Source organism: Equus quagga, chromosome 2 (assembly GCF_021613505.1).
Source record: "Equus quagga isolate Etosha38 chromosome 2, UCLA_HA_Equagga_1.0, whole genome shotgun sequence".
NCBI classification, from domain to species: domain Eukaryota; kingdom Metazoa; phylum Chordata; class Mammalia; order Perissodactyla; family Equidae; genus Equus; species Equus quagga.
Window position 1 is genome coordinate 48,131,223 of NC_060268.1, and position 20,648 is coordinate 48,151,870.

The 20,648-nt window shown below is 50.3% G+C and overlaps 1 protein-coding gene across 1 annotated transcript in view; it reads right to left on the reverse strand.

Moving 5' to 3' along the window:
* Window positions 1-17,523, reverse strand: part of ONECUT1 (one cut homeobox 1) — a 37,620-nt gene extending 20,097 nt beyond the window's left edge. The window contains exon 1 of the mRNA XM_046652043.1: window positions 16,029-17,523. Within this exon, the coding sequence (XP_046507999.1) occupies window positions 16,029-17,133 (1,105 nt within the window). The 5' untranslated portion in view covers window positions 17,134-17,523. The remainder of the gene's footprint in view (window positions 1-16,028) is intronic.
* Between the last annotated feature and the right edge of the window lie 3,125 nt (window positions 17,524-20,648).

Below are 20,648 nucleotides of genomic sequence, written 5' to 3' on the forward strand. Positions count from 1 at the left end.
TGTCTTGTTAAGATGATTGTCTGATTCAGCAGGCCTGGGTGGGGCTGGAGATTCTGCCATCTAACAAGCTCCCAGGTAACCCCCAGCTGCTGGTCCAGGACCGCTGTCTGAGTAACCACGGTCTAGAGTCCGGAGCAGAAACTCTAACTAAGGTGTAGGCCAAATACATCAACATCACCTGGGAGCATGAAGGGGAAGCTTGTTGAAAATGCACATTCCAGAAGCCCTTCTATCCCTACTGAATTAGATTCTCGGAGAGAATGGGATCAACAAACGTACATTTTAAATAAGCTTCCCAGGTAATTCAGATGCCCAATAAAGTCGGAGAGCCACTTGCCAAGACCAAAAGAATCACCCCATACGGTTGTCAGAAATATAGACGGGCTAAATTCGAATTTTAGTAGTGGCCTGGGAATCTGTATTTTAAGAAGAGTGCCAGGTGATCTCTCTGATTTCAGGTTGAGGAAAGCCTGCTTGGTGAGACCTTTCGGTGGGGCTGCGGGAGGTCCAGGTAACCCTTCTCCCTCTCTCCACCATAAACCTGTCCCTGTAAAATCCAGCTACACGGACGATCATAGACCGTCTGCAGAGGAACAGAAGCGGATGTGTGTGGGATTGGGGCAGCCCAGAGGTGGAAGCATCCACGGTGTTCAGTGCTGGAGGCAGAGGTTTTTGTTCTGTGATTCTTAGAAAAGAGGAAGTTGGGTGAGAACCAGGGGAAAGGATCAGATTACTGGCTGTGATCGTTTCAGCACTGACAGAACCTCCTTCAACTTGAGTTTAGGCCAAACGCATAAAGCAGAGGGAGGCGGGGCAGCGGCTGTGGAGCTGGAGAGCGCCCCCTCCGGCAAGCGAGGGTACTTCACACCCACCTGCTCCCTCTTCCTCCTGATTGTCCACCGCCCTGGCACCAGGAGAAAAACAAAAAACTGGGGGTTTATTTTCTTTTACATCTACACCTCCACACTCATGCTCTGACAGAGGACCCCTATTAGTCTGCTCTGGACCTGTTTCATGGCTGTCACATTTAGAGTACGTCTAAAGTATTATTTTACATAATTACATGGAGGCACATGCACATACACATATGGTAAACCCATGCTGCATAATTTGGGATGCGCTTCTCAAACTTTATGATGCTTTAGAATCTCTTCAAGAGCTTGTAAAAACACAGATTACTGGGCTCTACCCCAGAGTTTCTGAATCAGTAGGATTTCTAACAAGCTTCCATATGATGCTGTGGTGTATGTATGGGGGAAGAATTGCAAATGAGCTCTAAATATTTTTTAACAGGTTTGTTTATTTTATGGGTATAGGTAAAGCAATTTGAAATTATTTTATATGTATCATAGGATTGAGCAAATAGAGTAAGTGTGCGTGTGTGTGTGCATGGGGGAGAGAGAGAGATGGAGAGAGAGGTGATTGGGCGCCAGGTTCTCACCGTAGAGGAAGGAACACACAAATACGGAGTGGGGGAAGGTAAGGACAAATCCTATGGCGATATACTGCAATTGGATGTGGAGGTCCTGGTGTGAACTCATGATTTTTAAAGTATGTACGTAAGCATGTTTGTGTGCACATGTATATTATGTATGGATGAGTGTATGTATATTTGTGTGTGTGTAAATATACATGCATATTTTTCCTGGCTTTTTCTGAGGTGGCCAAAAAACAAAGTCACCCTAGTAGCCATGAGCCCACCTAGTGTCCACATCTTCTTGGGTCTTCTCTAATACCATTTCCCACCAAAATAAACCTCATCAAAGAAGGGGCAGATTCTAGGGCTGGGGCAAGGTAGGTAACAGATGAGCTTGGAACATCTTATTATAATGCCAAAAATTAAAAAAAAAGAAAAAAAGATGGGAGGATGTCGCAAGAACACAGGAGCCAGATTAAAGGTCTCCCACTGGCCAAATCTGGGACAATTTGAGCACCCAAGAAGGTAAGTGCAAGAATGAATGGCAAACTGTTGGAAAAGAAGGAATGCATGAGTCTACACAAATAATAAATGGATAAATAAAAGAGAGGGACGGGGGCTCTTGCTCATGGAAGAAACCTGAAAGCTGACTGTTAAACATGGCAGGAGTGCTGGAGATGGAAAGTCATTTTGAAACCATGGTGATAAAGATTACGTCAGGTGAGAAACAACAGATGCTAAATCTACGAGGAATTTTGATGAGGAGTGGCCTATTTGCATGATCTTAAAGTGTCTCTCCACAGATTGCTTGTTAGTTGTAAGGGAGAACCCTCTCACACCCAAAACAATGATTAGACAGTAGAGAAATTAGGCAACACCTTGACGGGGTGATCAAAATGGACTCACCAGCTAAGTGAGGAACAGACAGACTTCATGGGCCTCCACATGTGATCCCCTGAGAAGGACACACCTCACCCATGCAGCTTTCTGGGCGAGAAAGCATCACCTCAATGTAAACATGATGATACATCAGATAAACACAGACTGAGAAATATTTTTTTTAAAAAGTGGGGACTGTATTCTTCAAACTTGTCAATATTATAAAAGGTAAAGAAAGACTGTGGAAATGTTTCAGATTAAAGAAAAAAAGAGATATGACAACTAACCTGAGACTAGATTTTGTACTGGAGGAGAAGAATGCTATGAAGGACATTATTGGGTCAACTGACAAAAGTGAACTGTGGATACCTAAGGGAATATCCCTAGTATTGGAAATGCATTCCTAAGTAGTTAGGGGTTAGGGACCATGGCACATGTAGCATCATGTTACCTACATACATGTACCCTCAAATGCTTCGTGGAAAAAATGCTGTACGAGAGAGAGAGAGAGAGAGAGAGAGAGAGAGAGAGCGAGCTCAAGCATGTGTGTACAAATGATAAAGCAAATGGGGCACAATGTTAACAATTGGTCAGTTGGTCATGTTAACAATTGGGTAAAGGGTATATGGATGTTCTTTGTACTATTTTATTTTTGTACTTTTAAAAATTTTGAAATAATTTCCAAATAGAAATTTTAAAAACATTGCTTTTGCATAATATTTAAGGACACCGAGATATGTTCAATTATAAATTCTCTATAAGCTCAACTTTTTGAAATACAAACATTTTACATGTATCTTATTTGTGTACTCTTAAAAAGCTAGAAGGAAACAAACCAACTATAAACAGGTATCATCTCTGGGTTAGGCAATTACGGATGGCTTGATTCTGTTGTATTGTTTATAATGTTTCATATTTCCCAAAGTTTCTACATTGAGCATGTATTACTGTAATAACTAGAGAAAATTTTTGAAAGAGGAAAACGAATATTCAGTTAAGTTTCATGTATAAGGTAGCTGACTGCCGTGTCATTCATTAATAATAAGAAAAACAAAATCAAACAAAAAAACCTGAAATCATTGAAATGTCCAATGACAGGAAAGGTTGTTGGAGAGGTTATATAAATTATGATACTTCTAAAATATTATAGAGTCGTAAAAATTTATGTTTACCCAATCCATTTATGGACCAACCTAAGTGTCCAAAAATAGAGGGTTGGTTAACTCATAGCATAGCTGTAAAACACAAAATCTGTAGAATGTTTTCTTTCTTTTTTTTTTCCCTAGATTGGCACCTGTGCTAACAACGGTTGCCAATCTTCTTTTTTTTTTTTTCCTGCTTTTTCTCCCCAAAGCCCCCTGGTACATAGTTGTATATTTTTAGCTGTGGGTCCTTATAGTTGTGGTATGTGGGATGCTGCCTCAACGTGGGCTAATGAGCGGGCGCCATGTCCGAGCCCAGGATCTGAACCAGCGAAACCCTGGGCCGCCGAAGTGGAGCACGTGAACTTAACCACCCGGCCTCGGGTGGCCCCTGTAGAATGTTTTCTAACACAGAGTGTTCCAGGAGCACAGGGAGCGCTTGTACCTCTTTCTCTGCTGTCTTGCAAATTGTAAACATCTATCTACACCTATGTATCTGTTGAATGAATGAATGCTACTCCTGAGGTATTTGGGAGGGAGCAGGAATGGTGGAATTATTAGGCTTTTTTTTTTATTGTCTCTATTATTCTTTTACGTATCTTCAAATATTCCACCGTAAATTTAATAATATGGGGTAATTTAAAAAGTTACAAAATAGTATGTATGTATCATCCCCTTGAGAAAAGATTCCAAGGATATTCAGAAGAAAAGAATGGGTTATCTCTGTGTAGGGGCTATGGGTGATTTCAATTCAGTAGGTCTGGGGTAGAACCTGGGCATCTGCATTTCATACAAGTTCCCAGAGAAGGCCAAAGCTGCTGGTCTGGGCACCACACTTTGAGTACTAAGGACCTACAGACCAGTAATAATTATTTATTTATTTTATTATTCTATTTTGTGTGTGTGTGTGTGAGGAAGGATGTCCCTGAGCTAACATCTGGGCCAATCTTCCTCTGTTTTGTATGTGGGATGCTGCCACAGCATGGCTGATGAGTGGTGTGTAGGTCCTTGTGGGGGTGGGGGTGCAGGGGGGGGCATGGGGTCCAAACCTGTGAAGCCCTGGCACGGAAGCAGAGCGCAGGAACTTAACCGTTAGGCCCCAGGCTGACCCGAGAACAATAATAATTTTTTAGATGGAGGAGAGTATGGAAACAATTATTCTTACAGGAATCTTGAATTTTTGAGTGAACTTTTGACCTCAAAAGAGATAAAAAGAAGTGAAATAGTATATAATGATATATAATATCTATATCATATATTATATAATATTTTTATATATATTAAACTATGAAACTATGTTATTCCAGAAAAAAGGTAAAATAAATAAATAGTAAAGGGGCAAAACCCAAAGTCATCTGCTCTTAAATTCTCAGTATCAGCATGCTAATTCTCCACTTGAAGTTATATTAGAATTGCCTGGGAGGTTTTTTAACCAGCACTATCTTTCTCCCCCTTTCTTCTCCATCAATCAGATTTGCTCCCTGAGAGGAATCCGAACCCTCTGCCCACCCCTCCCCACCTCTGAAAACCACAGCTTGGAGAAGGCCTTTGTTATTGCTGTGAAGGTACTGTGTCACTCAGCTGTGCCAGGGAAGAAAGAAGCTTCCGGCTCTATAATAATTCAGATCCAAGAAATCTTCTGCAAAGGGTTTTCAGCCAGGGCCTCCACACATGCTGTTGTTCCCTCTGCCTGGAAACCTCTTCCTCCATTTCTGGCTCAAGTCCTATGCATTTTCTGGATCTTCAAAATTGTCCCTTCATTACACCCCAAACTTCTCCTTCTTGGCACAAAACAAAAAAACAACCGAGAAGAAGGATATGAATAGCTGTTTGTCTCTCTTCCCTACTAGACTGTGGGTTCCAAGGGGACAAGCCTGCTGGACCTGCCATCCCCAGTACTGAATGAACCCCTCTCTCCATATCTAATGAAATTTCCTCTTTCACTTCTTATGCCTTGTCCGCAACTGGTTAGATATAATTCCTAAGAGGGCTGACATTCAGTACAGGGCTGGGAACTGAGTAAACGACAATACCAATGTCATGGGGTGTGTTTGGTCCAAATTGTTTGGGTTGGGGAACCAGAAAAAAACAATCTTTTTCCTCCCCAATATTAAAATTAAATAATATTTACCTTTTACAAAACAATATACATATTTAAGATAGGAAGCATAGCAACAAAATGACCATCCATGAAGGCAGCACCCAACAAAAGAATTAGAATATCAGCTGCTTTTTGATAAAATACAAGGGTTCTCCTCTTATCATCCTGTCTTCCCCTACAGAAGTAACCACTCTCTTGAATTTGTATTTATTATTCATTTGTTTCTTTAAAATAGTTTTTTACCACATACTTACGCATCTCTAAGCAGCAAGTTTAGTGCTGCTGGCTTTTGATCTCTGTAAAAAATGTGTGATCTTCTCTAGCTTTTTCTTTCTTTTAAATTCAACATTGTTGCTAAGATTCAGCCATGCTGTTGTGTATAGCTGTGGTTCATTCATTTCCATTGCAATATTCTATTGCTTTATATGAATATATCACAATTTATTTATGCACTCCTTTTTAGTGGACATTTGGGCTGTTTCTGGGTTTTTGCTCTTCTGAACAATGCTGCTACGAACAGTCTCGTACTTGTCTCCAGGAGTGTCTGTGAGTTTACCTAAGGTATATACCAAAGATTAGAATTGCTGGATAGGTGTAGGGTCAGGTTTATAAAACAATGCCAAATTATCTTTTGAAGCAACGGTGCCAATTTACATTCCCACCAGCTGTGTGCGAGTTCCTGATGATCCATATCCTTGACAACAGCTTGTATTATTAAGACACAGGAATTGTAATCTCAAACGGCAGCATTTTTGTGCCAGAAGGTGGCACTCCTGACTGCATGGGCTGTTTCCTCCTGGCCATCTGACAGGAAAGCGTGGCCTGAGACTCTGCCCAAGAGATCGGCCCCCGGGCCTTACACCTTGTTCAATCCTGATTTCAGGACAGAGCACTAAACTGAGATCAGAGACTTTGCTGTGGATATACCGTTATCATAGAGGGCAATCAATCATAGAATGTGGGACCTGGAAGGAGCCTAAGGCCAAATCCTTCATTCTACATTTTAGGAGACTGAGGCCCAGAAAGGTTAAATGACTTGACAGGTTCTCAGAGCTAATTAGTGCAAAAACCTGTCTCCTGGGCTCTTGATTCTTAGTCTAGGGTTTTGCTTTTCGTTTTTTTTTTTTTTTTACATTTGTCCCTTTGTTTTATTAATTTAAGATGGCATAAGATGATCTATTAAATTCATAGTGAATCTTTAAATATTCAAATAACTGCCAATTTATTTTTTAAAGGCAGTTGTTTGACTTAAGTGACTGATGAATTTGATAACTTTAGCTTCTTTGCTTATGAAGTAAACACGGGTAATATTAAATTTCAATGGGATAAATAGGGGAAAGATCCAACCTCCACAATTATAGTTTTCAATATGCAAATTTAACAAATATTTTTTAAAAGACACTGATCTCCTGGGGAAAATAATTCCCAATTTTCTGACCGATCATCCCATCCTTGGCTCATCCTCCCAGGCAGATGCTAGGCACTGCCTTAAGACGCCATTTTTGTGAGGAAGGCAAACTTCAAATTCTAAGTTTAAATTCCTCCTCCTCTTATGAACAGTCAGAAGCTGGGAGCTGTTTGTGGACATTATGGCAAAATAGCCTTAGTTACCTGATAGCTCATAATCTCAGATGGCTTTACATATGAATGTAGAAAAACACTGCAAAGAGACCAATTCGGAGCTGAGGTACTTAGCGCTCTTCAGAGTGTGCATAACAATCAAAGGTGGCATGATCTTGTGCAGAGGACTCTGTCCCCATGCATCAAAGGCAGTAAAAGTGGAAGTGGGGAAGGGAGAAGGAACACTTAATAGGAAAGGTGTCTGTTTGAAGGGAAGTGGCTCCGAAGCCTGCAGTGGAAAATCTCTTTCTGGAGCTGTTTGCTTCAGGAATCTGCCCCCCTACCCGCCCTGCCATCTGCCTTGGTCCTCTACCCCAAGAACGCATTTACCATTTAAAACTAGTTTTTGGTTTAACACTGTCTGGAGGCTGGCAATAAAAGCTTTCTGTGAGCCATCCCTCTTTTAACATCAGGATGGAACCCAGGAGCTGGTTATTACTTTGGGGTGGGGGCGTGGAGAGAAAGAACACTAAGTAATTTTGCTGAGAATGCTGACCCAACGGTACTGAGGTACTCCTGGAGCAGGTTTTCCTCTTAGCAGCCATTTTAATCAGCACTTCCCCTATTTAATGAGCTTGTAGTGCCATTACATAATCACCCAGCTCACTGGATTAATGATGAAAAGAGGAACTGATTTTTCCAGTTGCATCATTTGAAGTAAATGTTAACTTTCTTTCTGAGTCCTTAGTTAACCGCATTAGTGTGACAAATATGTCTTTGTCTAGCATAAGTAATTAGAATTTAATCACTTTAACTGCATCTTAATTACCCCAAATGAATTGAAAGGACATTTAATAGCAAAGATTAAATTGCCTTAATGAACGATTTTTGTGACTCCATCAATACTAGAATCGCGTTAGCCACTCCTCTCACGCACTCCACCTGCAGTGAGCACGGGGGTCACTAGGTGGCGCGCTTCGCTCGTTTATTTATTTAATTTTCCCCATTGATCTGTTTTAGAAGACAACAGGAAAGAAAGCGAAAAGCACATAGTTTATTGTGTTCCTTTGATAACCTCTCTTTGGGAGTATGAGATCATCACCAGATGTGAAAACGAAAGCAGTGATTTCAGAAACTGTCGATTCTGAGTACCCTATGGCATATGCAAAGGAAGATGAGAAACACATGGATAACTGGAAACATGCGGTGTTTGACGGAAATTGTAAGTTGCCCTCTGGATGATTGCCAACATATACACAGAGTTTTAGTCAATTTATTATTTTTTAGTGCAGAGTCCTAAAATATGAGTAACAGGCAAGACAGGCACTGATGCGAAGCCAAGAAATGTAATTGCAGTGTGAGTGCAGATCAGAACACCAATGCCTGAAAGTGGGCAAGGTTCGGGCCTCTGGGCCTTCCTCCAGGCGTCCGTCCCAGTGGACCAGTCCTACCCACAGAATACATCTAATGAGATGGGTCTTGCCCATCAACAATTGTTTAAGTGAACAAATGGATAGGGAGACTTCGGTTCCACGTCCAGCTCTGTTACTGCCTTATATTCCCTCTGGCCACTTCTTCAAAAGAGAGCAATAAAAAGTCTCTCTTATAAGTCTTGAGTAAAAAAGAAATAAGTTTCCATAAGTAACTCTCTGAGAGTCCCAGAGGGGAGATCTGCATTCTTTAATTTCAAGACTTTTATTATGCACAGACTTTCTAGATTGGGTGTTTATGACAGTGACTCAGACATTTCCACCTTCTGGGCCCACTGACCTGGCAGACCTGTACTAGTAACAGAGGCACAGGGGAGAGGATCAGAGGGTTCTGGGCTTTGAGCCGGGAAAGCCGAGTTCAAGGCATGAGTGATTTCCAGCTGTGTTACCACAGGTAAGTTATTTAACCTCATTGAACAGAGAAACAGGGAAAATAACAGCAACTAGCGTATAAACTAGTGGCTCCCAAACTTTGCTGCGCATTAAAATCACCTCAAAGCTCTTAAACATTCCAATGCCAGGTCATGCCCTATATAATTACAACAGAAGATCTGGGATTTTAGCCAGGAATCATTTTTTTTTTTAAAAAAGATTCCTAAATGATTCCAATGTGTAGCAAGATTTGGGAGCCACTGGAATCGATGGTAAGTATTAAATGAGAAAGTCTATGTGCCTAGCACGGTACCTGACCAATAGAATGTGCACGGCAGATACAAGCTCCTTCCTTCCCAATTGCCAGGACAAACATGATGGGTTGTATTTCAGGGTCTGGTTCTGTTCAGCTGTTGTCTTATCAAACTGTCTCACTTAAAGGAGAAGAAAGTTTCTAGAAGCTAACTTTGTGATAACGTAGCATCTTTTGGGAGGAACACAGTGTAGATGACTTGATAGTTAGCGCCGGTGATAAAACAAATTCGTGTGTTTGTGCCAAAATAATCAGATTGTCTTGTGGTTGGTCTTGTCGTCTAACCCAATCCTATCACTTCAGGAGGAAATTAAGCGTCATTAGTGTTAACACACTTGTGTTAAAAGAAAAACCTGTGCAAATCTATGGAAAGAAAATAGGAATTTATGATTGTGCACTAAATTCATTCCCGTTGGAAATAAGTTTTTGCTTTTTACTGAGCTCTGTGAGGCTGACACTTTTTATGTGAAAATAAAGTGACTTTCTTCTCTCAAAGGTACTTCTTCATCTTATTTAAATAGAGACATAATGAAAATAGTGTTTAATGAACACTTGTTGAATGCTTTTATCCAGAATTATAAGAAATCTAACCTCTAACTACGATAACTTCAATAAGACCTTCCTGTTGCTACTCTAGTTTGGGGACTATTCAGTTTTACCAAAAGTGGAAATTCTACTGTTTTAATGGGGACAGAAATGAAACTAGTCATTTCTCATCCAATCCATCAAAGGTCCTTGGTTGATTAAAAGTATTAAGTTGGTGTTTATTCCAATGCATGGAGTTTACAAAGAGCACTGAACACTTACTTCAAGGGCAAGGTTTCTAACTATGGATTTTGAGGAGCCAACGACCTTCTTTTTAATTACCCACCTTCATCAGACTTGAGGATTTTCTTTCTTACAAGGAAATCAAGAATAAATTTTACCAGTACACTCTGTAAGAACTATTTCTTCTGAGAACTTTGGGTAGCAGCGTCTGTTTGATTAGCTGAATTGGCCATGAATGTGGAAATGATGACATCAAAAACAGCTCGTGTAACAACCTCCTTAAAGACCTCGTAGATTAGAGATGACTATAGATTTTCCCCAGCACGGATCAAAGGGAGTGAATTGAACGTTTTCGCTTAATGATCCAACCCCGTCACACCCACTGGGACTCGAATTCCGATTTTATAAGCAGGTGTGCACGTGCAGTCAGATGCACGCAGAAAGCAGCCAAGGAGGCAGGAAAGATCAACCACCTGATCGACGAGGACAGGTTTGATCTTTTCGATTCCGTGACTGTGCCGGTGTATATGCCTGGCGGGGCCTCATGATTTCTCATAAACTTCGGAATATTAGCTGTTAGTTTTCGTTTCCTTACTACAACTCTTCAAAGGCATCCTAGCCACCTTCCAGGGGTGAAGAGAAACTAGAGCAGGCGAAGCGCTGGCGGGACCCTGTCCAGGGTCCTGACGCCGCACCAGGGCTCCAGGCCTGTCTGCAAACGCCCTTTCCCCCACCCCACACGAGAGGAGACAAAGACCTCCAAGCTCAAAGCCTCAGGGCAGCCTCCGAACTCCAGTCAGTTAGCTGAAAGGGGAAACAACCAAACAAAGGAACCGCTAATCCGCCCTCTCGTGCCAAATCCCCCAGCCCTAACCTCCTACTTCAGACATCCAGAGTCCCCTTTTCTACTCTGACTCTGCTTTTCTCAAATAAAAACATTCCAGCAAAAGCATAATTCAGATAGGAAATCTAAACATGCATCTTGCTTGGAGAGGTTGGAGCAGAGGTGTACTTTCTGAGGATGGCAATTTTGTCTCATCAGTGGGGTAATACCCAGGCATTGTTGGGGACCAAGATAGATCCCACTCGGTATCCTTTTTTTCCCTCCTTCACACCCTCTTCCTATCAAAATAGTTATCGTTTTGAAAACCACTAGGACAACGGTGTTCTGAACACAAAGCCGCAGCAAATATCCCTTTCCTCTCGCAGCGGGTTGACCCGCCGAGGTTTGCCCGGCGCGGGGCCCTGGCGTCCGATAGGGGGCGCGCGCAGCTATCGCAGCCCAGCCCGTCCGGCTACCGGGAGAAGGTGAGCCCAATGTGGGGCATCAGGGAGGGCAGGAGTCCAGCTCCCCGCGGCGCGCTGAGGGCTCGGGGCTTGAAGATAGAGAAAGACGCGCCCTGGGCTTTGAGTCGCTTGGCTGCTACAGCACAACAGTGTTATTGTTGGTATAGTCTTCCCAAGTGCCAGTTACAAAACATTGATGGCAGGGCTGGGTCTCTAGTGACTGCCACAGCCCTGGGCCGGGTGGGTCGCCCTGGCCGAGCCCGATCGCCCTCTAGGCGCTTCCAAGTGGCTGGGGGCTGCACCGGCTGGCGAGACAGCCAGCTGCCCTCCGAGCAGGCCTCGGGGTTTATTTGTCTCAGGCGGTGGTCCTCCATGCGCTGACACCAGGGTTGCCACACAGCAACCGTCAGGCCTCCTCAAGACCCAGAAGCCAGTCTCCTCTACTCTGGTCAAACTATCGGCTCCAGTCTGCACCACACACACTCTTCTTTTTAACCCCATGCACTCCTTTCTCTCCTCACTGGGGTTTGTGCTCCCTAGTGGGGACTGCAAGAGGGAACTACTGTCCCACACCCTCGAGGGGTCTGACATGGGCTGTGAGAAAGGCCCACGCAGAGCCTTCTTGTGATTGTCTCCAAGAGCGAGACCTTTTGGTTTCCTCCTGCTCGGCTGATGTGTGTGAGGGGTCCCCAGGCAACTCCTCTGGCGCAAGGCCACCATTCGGCTTGGGAGGGGGGACTCCGGGACTCCTGGGCCTCCGCCTGACAACTGGCCGGTCCCTCGGCCACACGAGGAGGAGGCCACCCCAGGCCTCCCGAGGAGAAGCTCCCCACGGCAGCCTCCCTTGCCGCTGGGCTGCGAGGCGGACGCGGTCGGCCGTGCCCTGCCGGCCCTTTGTTCACGCCGCTGCTGGCGGCTGGGAGCAGCTGCGCTGCGCGAGTCCCGCAGCGCCAAGACGCGGGGCGCGACGGAACCAGTCCGCTTGGCGCCTTCTCCTCCTACTCTCGGGTACAGGAAGCATTCCAGTTCCCAGTTCCCGCATACCACAAGCCCAGTCCTGGCTTTTCCCCCGGCCAGGGTGTCTTCGAGGATTGGGCAAGTGGGGTTCCCAGGGCTCAGCACCGCACTCCTTCTGTTTGGCTCCCGTGGCCCAGGGAGGCGAGGGGACAGTTGAAATGTCACCGCTGGGATAAATATTAACAAAAAGCAAATGGACTTGCGCGGGGGCCAGTTATCAATCAACCAGGCCACAAGGCCACTTATGGCAAACACGGCCCAGGTTGGTCCCGGCGAGACTTTCTCATGGCCACCTCTTGGCCGGACGGGCTCCCCCCCAACCCCGCCCCGGGCTCAGGCGGGGCAAATCCCGGACAGGGAGGGGCGCAGAGAGTGCAAAGACCCGGCCCCCCCCCCCCCAGCTCTGTTTGGAGGTGGCCCTGCACCCACCCCTGCCCGAACCTGGGGCCTGCGGGCCTCGCCTCCTGGGTCCGTGGTGCTGCACCGGCTGGTGGGTGCGCGTAGCAGCCTCTTCCTGCGCAGGCAGCTCCCCTTCTGTGGACGAAGGAAGCCTTCTGGAATCTTTAATTGGAAACTAATCTGCTCACATCTTAATAGGCGCCCACGTCAGAGGCGGGGCACCCACCCACCGGCACAGCCCAGCCCGCCCACCCCACCTGGGACAAAACACGCGCGGGCCTGGTTGCGCTGCACTTTAATGGGGCAGCGGCAAGTATTACATTGAGGGAACATATATTGATTTTTTAAAGGTAGTTAATTTGGTGAGAATTTCCTCCTGTCTCCCGTCTTCCACCAGCCTACGTAATTTCGTAAGGAGAAATCGCCTGCCCAAACACGCCGCCACGTGCCGAGGGTTTGGACCCTCCACAGGCTGCGCCGAGCCTGTGGTACAGGGAGGGGCATGGAGAAGCCCCTCTCCTGCCACCGAGCCAAGGCACCGACCTCGGTAGGCCCTGCCTCCAATGGGGTAGGGACAAGGCTGAGCGGTCTCTGAGTGCAGCAGAGAGCAGAGCTGCGAGGGGCACCTCTGTGCACGGGAGCCTGCGGTGGGGAGGAGACGGCAGCGGCCCACAGCCGCGGCCAAGGTGCCCTGTATTCGTTTTAAGCCTCCTACAGTCAGGCAGAGCCAACTAGAGATCATTTGGAGGGTTCAGGAAACGGCCTCACTTTTTTTTTTTTTCCTAAATGAAAATGTTAACGGGACGGCTTGATGTTCTTCAGTGACTTAAAAATAGGTCGTGGCTTTCGCAGGGTAATGGGATTGCTCCCGGTTCGCTCTGCACGCGCCCTCCTCCCAGCGGTCCCCACCCCTTTAATTAAGTTAAAGAAAGGAAAATGAAAGAGAGGTGACGCTCCATCTGGGTCTTAGGACGCGGAGTCCGCTTGTGGTTTGGCGCCAAATGCATGTCCGGACAGAGTCTCCTATTTCCCTCCTTTTTTTTTGGTCCCCCAGGAAAAGGCCACGTGCCTAGGGCCGAGGGCTGCTGGGTGCCAGGTAGGCGCCCCTTCGAGAACCTCTTGGGTCCGGTGAGCCCAGGCCGGCACCCCGCTCGCGCCTCCCGTGTGCGGGTCGCAGTACTGGGACTGTCCCCTCATCTGCACTGCGGTGCCCACGCGGGGTGATCGGGGGAGGGGGCGCTCGGGCAGGGCAGGGCCCGAGGCCGGGTTTCTAGGGCTCAGGAGTCGTCTCTGAACAAAACCTGTCAGTCTGTCTTTCCAAGGGGTGACAGGAGGCAGCGGGGGAGGAAGGTCATTGAAGTCCCGAGCAAGCGCCTTCACGGGGCGGGGGTGTGGACCGAGCTTCCCTGGGGGCACCCCTCTCCATTTCCACTCCCTTCCTCTCTTCCCCCGCCCCTCGCCGGCCTCTGCCGGCACCGCCTGGGTAAAAGGTCCTGAAGCCGGGGCTCCGGGCCGGCGTGCGCGTGTGAAAAGGCTCTGACGACCTCGGGCGCCGGCGGAGGCGGAGCAGTCAGGCAGAGGAGCAGCCGTTTTGCCCACCCCTTCTGGAACTTCGGCTGCCCTGGGGTCTCGGTCAGCCCACGGGGGGGCGATATGGTGGCTGCACACAAGGCCAGAGGGTGGAATCGCGAAAGCCCCAGAGGGCACCTGGTCCATCTCTCCCTTCCCCCAGCCTTCCCCCACCCCCGCCTCGCCCGGCTTCCAGGCGCGGGCTGCAAGAGCCCGCACGAGGACTTCGCTGGGAGCGAACGAGCGCGGGGCCGGCGGAGGCTCAGTCAGCGCGGCGCTAGGGCGGCGAGGCCACGAGCGCCCAGACCCTGGGAGTGCTTTGGGTCGCATCGGGGCTCGAGTCGCAGGCTCGCGGGCACGGTGGCACCTGCCTCTCTCTAGCTTCTCATTGGCCCGCCCGAGGCGGGGGAGGGGGCTCTGGCCTCTCGCTTTGATTTTAGACTGTGAAACGGCTCAGTGCCCCCGGCTCTGAGCGGATTGACTGTCTCTCGTCCTCCAGGGACGAATTAATAGAGAACGATCAGTTAATTAACAAACCCTCATTCCGGCTTTTTACCTTTCTCTTCGCCAGGACTCAGGCTAGGGCGCAGGGCTGAGATTGAGGGGAGGGGGACATGGACCCAGGAGTCAATCAGCCCAGCCCGGGTCTCATCAAACCCAGTCCGCCCTCGGCTGCCCTTGGCTCTACCTCCCCTGTGTCCTCCGCCCTCAGGGTCGCCGAATCCGCTTCAAATCCCCGGTGCAATTCGGGCTGGGCTCAGCTGTCCCCTCGGCTACTCTGGCCATAGCCTTCCACGCACCTTGGCCTAGAGAGGCTGCAGGAGCTAGGCGTGGGGTCGGTGCAGCGCCGCCGGGACATGCCCGCTCAAATCGGAAACACCCGGCCAGGGAAACCACTGCTCGCTGACTTGGGAGTCATCCACCCTCCCAACCTCCTGCATTTTTCAGACGAAGAATCGCGCAGAGGAATAAAACGGAATACGAAGTTCTAAGCGAGTCGGCAGCGAAGGCGGTCCCTGGGCTCGGCTGAAACCTCCCTCACCGAGACCTCGGCACCGTCTGCCTCCCTTTCCTTTCCACCGCGGGGTGCCGGCGCAGAGTGCGTGTTACGCCTTACACAGCGCCCGCGCCACACACCCACTGCCCCGCGACTTCGGAACCTTTTGCCGGAACTCTCAGAGTGCGCTCTCCCATCCCCCCCACCCCGCTCCAGTAGAGTGAACGCGGGAGGTGGTTACCGCAGCGATATCAGCCACACACTGGCGGGGAACTCCGGCACACTCCAGCCCAGCGCCCGGGTATATGCCAGGGGTACTGGCTCGCAGCACCTGCGCGCAGTTCCACGCACTCGTCGCTTCCCTATCCCCAAACCCAGAGTGCCCAACCAGAGAAGCGACGCACAGACCGTGTCCAGCCAGAAGCGGGGATTTCTCTCCGCCTCGGGCCGTGCGACCTTCCAGCGCCGTCTCTGAGCACAAACGCGCCCCTGCAGTCGCGAAGGTCGCGCCGCTGAGCTCCCGGAGCCTTCCACAGCCCATCGTCCTGGAGAAGGCGATCTGCTCCCGGGAGCCGGGTGCTGGCTCTCCCAGGCCCAGAGATCTCCCCCACCCCTCAGGGAAAGGAGGACAGAATGAAGCGTTCCCAGTCCTCCTTCCCTCCCTCCTGCTTCCCCATCCCTTATCTCTCCGCGCGCCCAGCTCCTTGGCCCGCTCACCTGCTAAGCGGAGCGCAGACATGCGCTGGAACTCTGGCTCCTGCAGCCACTTCCACATCCTCCGGAAGGTCTCTCGGCCGGACTTGAGTTTGCTCCAGGGTTTGGGGTTGCGCAGGAGGTCCGAGAGGGTCCCTTGGGAGCGGCAGAGCACCCTCTGCGCGAAGATGGCCTGTGGGATGCTGTAGCGCTTGAGCTCGGTGGTGATACGCTGCGCCACCTCTTTGGTATTGATCTCTTCCATCTGCCCTGAATTACTTCCATTGCTAACCTGCGCACCGGTCACCGAAGGGTTGGGTTCCCGGGCCGTGCCCAGGAGCTGCCCGTGGCCCTGGGCGTTCAGGTGGGCGTGGGGGTGGTGCGGAGGAAGGCCGTTGATGGGCACCATGCCGGCCGAGGTGGGCGTGAGGTGCTGCTCCCCGTGACGGCCGAGCATGGCCGGGTGGTGGGCTTCGAAGCCGTTGGGGGTGAGCATCTTGTCGGTGGGCATGGCGGCGCCCGGGTGGGCATAGTGAGGGAGCCCTTGCTGGGAGTTGTGGATGCCGCCCAGACCGGAGCCCGAGAGGGGCGAGAGGCTCTGGCCCATGCCGGCCACGTCCTTGTGATAGGGAGTATAGAGGTTATTCATGGAGGCCAGCCCGCGCTCGTCCCGCATGAGCGTGAAGCTACCGCTCACGTTGCCCGCCAGGCGCTGGTGGTGGTGCGGGTGATGGTGGTGATGGTGGTGGTGGTGATGGTGGGGGAACTTGTCCGAGACGGTGGAGATGGGCGGCAGCGGCTGCAGAGGGGTTAAGGTGGTGTAGGTGGTGGGCATGCTCATACCTGGGGGAGTCTCGCAGGCCATGGTCATGGTAGGGTGCAGGGGGCCAGCCAGGCTGTGCTCGGGGGCCCGGTGGTGGTGGTGGTAATCGCTGCCGCCGCCGCCGCCGTCCAGCAGGGACGCCATGCCCATGGAGCGCGGGTGCGCGGGGGGCAGGTGGCTGCCGCGGTGCGCCACGGAGCTTCGCGCGTGGGGACTGCCGCCCAGCAGGTCGGCAGGGGCTGGAACCGGCTCATGGCTCACCCCGTGCAGCTCGCCGATCGCCTCCATGGTCAGCTGTGCGTTCATCGTGATCCGGGCGAGCGGGCGGCGGACACAACATCGATGAGGCCGGGCAGAGGCGGCGAAGGGCGCACGGAGTCCTGTGTTCACAGCGGCTGCTGGCGACTGTTGCCTTCCTTCCTTCCTTCCTCTCACTGTGGGGCTCTGTCTCCCTCTCTGTGTGTCTCGCCTTCCCTCTTGCCCCCACCTCTGCGTCCTCCGCTTTTTTTTTTTTTAAATATTAATTTCCAAAAAGGATCCGCGCCGTTGGGCGAGCGCGGTGCCCCCGGCCCTCCCGCCCCCGGCCCCCTCTCGCCCCTCTCCTTCTTAGAATTGTGAGGTCCCCGGCTCCCCTGACGCAGCCCGCGCGCCTTCCGCGGCTGCTGCCTGCCCGCGCCGCTGGCCAGCTCGAGCCATGGCTGGGTTACTGTTGCAGACTCCGGCCGCGGTTCCGCCGCCGCCGCTGCCGCCGCGGCCCGCCCTCACGCCCGCCAGGCGCAGCGCGCAGGCGCGCGACTGGCCCCGCCCCCTCGGCCCCCGCGCGCGCGGCCCGAGACTTCCCTGTACAAATGAAGGAGGGGGGCCCGCGCCTTACTGGCGGCGCCCGGTGGCGGGGAAGCGGCGCGCACCTGGGGACGCCCGGCCTAGAGTGCAACCTAGGGCCGCCGCCGCAACCCCGAGAGACTTGCGCCCCTCTCCGCTCCCTGGCCCGGGTGGGCTCTCATCCCAGCCTCGGGCCGCCGTTGCCAGGCTCCCATCCCGGGTGGCGCGCTGTGCCTGGAGAGCCGTCGCCTCTCTCTCCAGTTGCTGCCTCCCGGCGCAGGTTGCCCGAGGAGCTGAGGACTGTGTCATCACTGCTTCCGCCCTAGCCCACTAAGCTTGATTTCCCGGAGGGCTTCTGGGAGTCCGCGCTCTCCGCTTCCCTAGGTGCTTGTCCTTTTGCGGGGGAGGGGACCATATATTTTAAAAGCCTTGGTCAGCTTGATGGCAGTTGACCTAGCAACCTCTATCTTCCCTGATAATCCTCTGCCCACCTTTCCTCTTCCATGCGCTGGGGAGAGGCGCGCTCAGTGCCAAGAGTCCGGGCCCGGGCCATACCTCGCTGTCCCCCGCCGCCTGGGTCCCTCTCCGGCTCAGTTGATAATTAAGGCGGCGTGCCGGCTTCGCCAACGGCTTGGCTTGTGTGTGTGTGTGTGTGTGTGTGGTGGGGGGAGCGCCCTGGTGGGTTCCCATGTTAACTTCTGGGTGCTAGTGGGGCCGCTGAGGTTCGGGCGGTTCCTGCGGTTGCTCCACGGCCCTCCTGGTAAAGCACCCTGAGGCCGCTGCTTTGGGGAAGGACTGACGCCGGCAGGGGGGACAGGGCGCGCCAGTCTCCGCTTGGCCCGTAGGGACGCCCTCTTCCCGGCGTCCCCGAGAGAAGCCTCCAGATTTGAAAATCAATTCAGCTTCGGGCATAATTGTCCTCTTCTCACAATCGCGCTCCAATCCGGAATCGAACCCGGTCCTTGGGCCTGGTGGGGACGCGTGGGGAGGCCCCCAGTGTGGGACGTACACCAGACCACCACATGCCGCGGCTTTCTTTCATTTACAAAAGAAAGGGAAAAAAAATCCGTAACAAAAGGCAGAGCCGTGTCCGCTTAGGTGCTTTCATCCCTCAGAGAAAGGACAGATGTGCCCATTGTCCAGCCCTTGGCAGTTACGACCGGGTCAGCGCCGAGCCTCAGCCCCAGGCAAGTGGTGGTCACAATGGGGGACTGCCTCTCAGAGCCTGGGTATCTGGGCCCGGATATGGAACAGTGTGTGTGGCCTGGCCTGGGCCAAACTCAGACTGTATGTTCCTTTGCTGGGGCACCCGGTTGGAGCCCACCAGCAGTGTCCCTACTGGAAATGTTCCCAGACCCTGGGAGAGGCCAGGGCTGGGGTAGTGGTAGTAGTGGTGGCTGGGTCCCCTAGGCAAAATCTTGGGCCAGCCACCCTTGGAGGACACTTCTCACCAGCTAAGGCATGAGCAGGCCCATCTCTTTGCCCTGGTCCCTGCCACCACCAAAGCAACATCATGATCTAGGCAGGTCAAGGCCAGTGGGTACAGTCAACCTGACTTCCTTGAAAGTGGTCATGTCCTGGGATTGGTTAATCTGCCTGGTTTCATCACCAGAGACACTCCTATCTTGTGCAAACAATGCCTATGGAGGCCCTGGAAATGGGAGTCCATCTCAGTGGACTTAGCATCTACCTATACAGAGAACATTTAGGAATTTAAGGCCCCCAGAGAGAAAAAAGATCTTTGGGGGAAAACAACACAGACATAAAGGAACTCAGGAAACAAAATTATTCTATTTAAACTTATATCTATCTTGTCATACCCACATACATACAAGCATAAAACATACATTTTCTGGATTCCAATATGTTGATGGGAAGCTGCGTCTTTGGTTCCTTATTGTTTCTGTTCTCTTTTCTTACAGCATTGAACACGTGGCTCTCATATGAGACCAAACATTGGGTTAAAGTAGCAGGCAGCCCTTGAGCTAACCTGTTGTCCTCCCCACATTTTAATCTCCCCAAAATGATTGATTTGCCCTATGACAACTCTCTTCCCAAAAGGCACTTTGTTCAAAGAAAGAAAGAAGTAAATACCAGCAAGTGCACAAATTGTTCATGGTTTTCTCTTTGTGTAACTAATTAGGGACTTGACCCTGGAAATCCTCCTCCATGTGAGGCTCCTAGCTGAGCTCCTGGAGGCTAAATGAAGAGGGCTGGGATCAGGTGAGCTCAGTGCCCCCCAACTTATGAAAAGGGGTCCTGGTCCCGTGTTGGTCCCTAAAGGAAAAGTCAGCCAAAGACAAGATCTGGATAAATATTATATATGTTGGGCTAACATGTACACAGGACTTGCTTTGGTTGCAAATCTCCCTAATCTTTTGTGGCTATTCATGCCTTTTATTTAACCATTGTTTTCCTGTAGTTGACCAAATTGCAGCGATTTCTCAGAAACATTTTATTTTACTTGACCTCTCAAAAATTTTTCCTATTACTAAGGATGTGTGATGAGTGGGAAGGATGCTCTCAGGCCTAGTCAAGGTGAATGTGCATGTGTGCATGCGTGTGGGAGGGACACCAGGCAGATTGCAATCTGCTGGAAGGCTGGGATAGCCTTTTGTCATTTTGCCTCTCTCATCCCTTCTCCCTTCCAGTGCCCAGCACAGTGCCTGGCATCCATCAGGTGCACTGTGGGGGTTAAAAGAATTAGAGCCCAAGGAGGGGGTCCGTTGAAACTACTTAGTTGTCCAAGTGTATGCGATTACAAGATGCTGCATAATTCATTATACCAGCCAAGAAGTTTGAGGGGAGGGCCTACTGTCAGCTGGTTAGATTTTGAGTAGCTGCAGGAAACTTCAAGAAGAAAATAGTGTCAATCACCACCACAAAATTATGTACATGTGTATATTTAAGAAAAAGGGAAATAAGACTATCCACTGGATGCTTGTTGCTGGCAATATTTTCAGTGGGGAAGCAAGGATTTCAGACTGCTTATTTTGTAA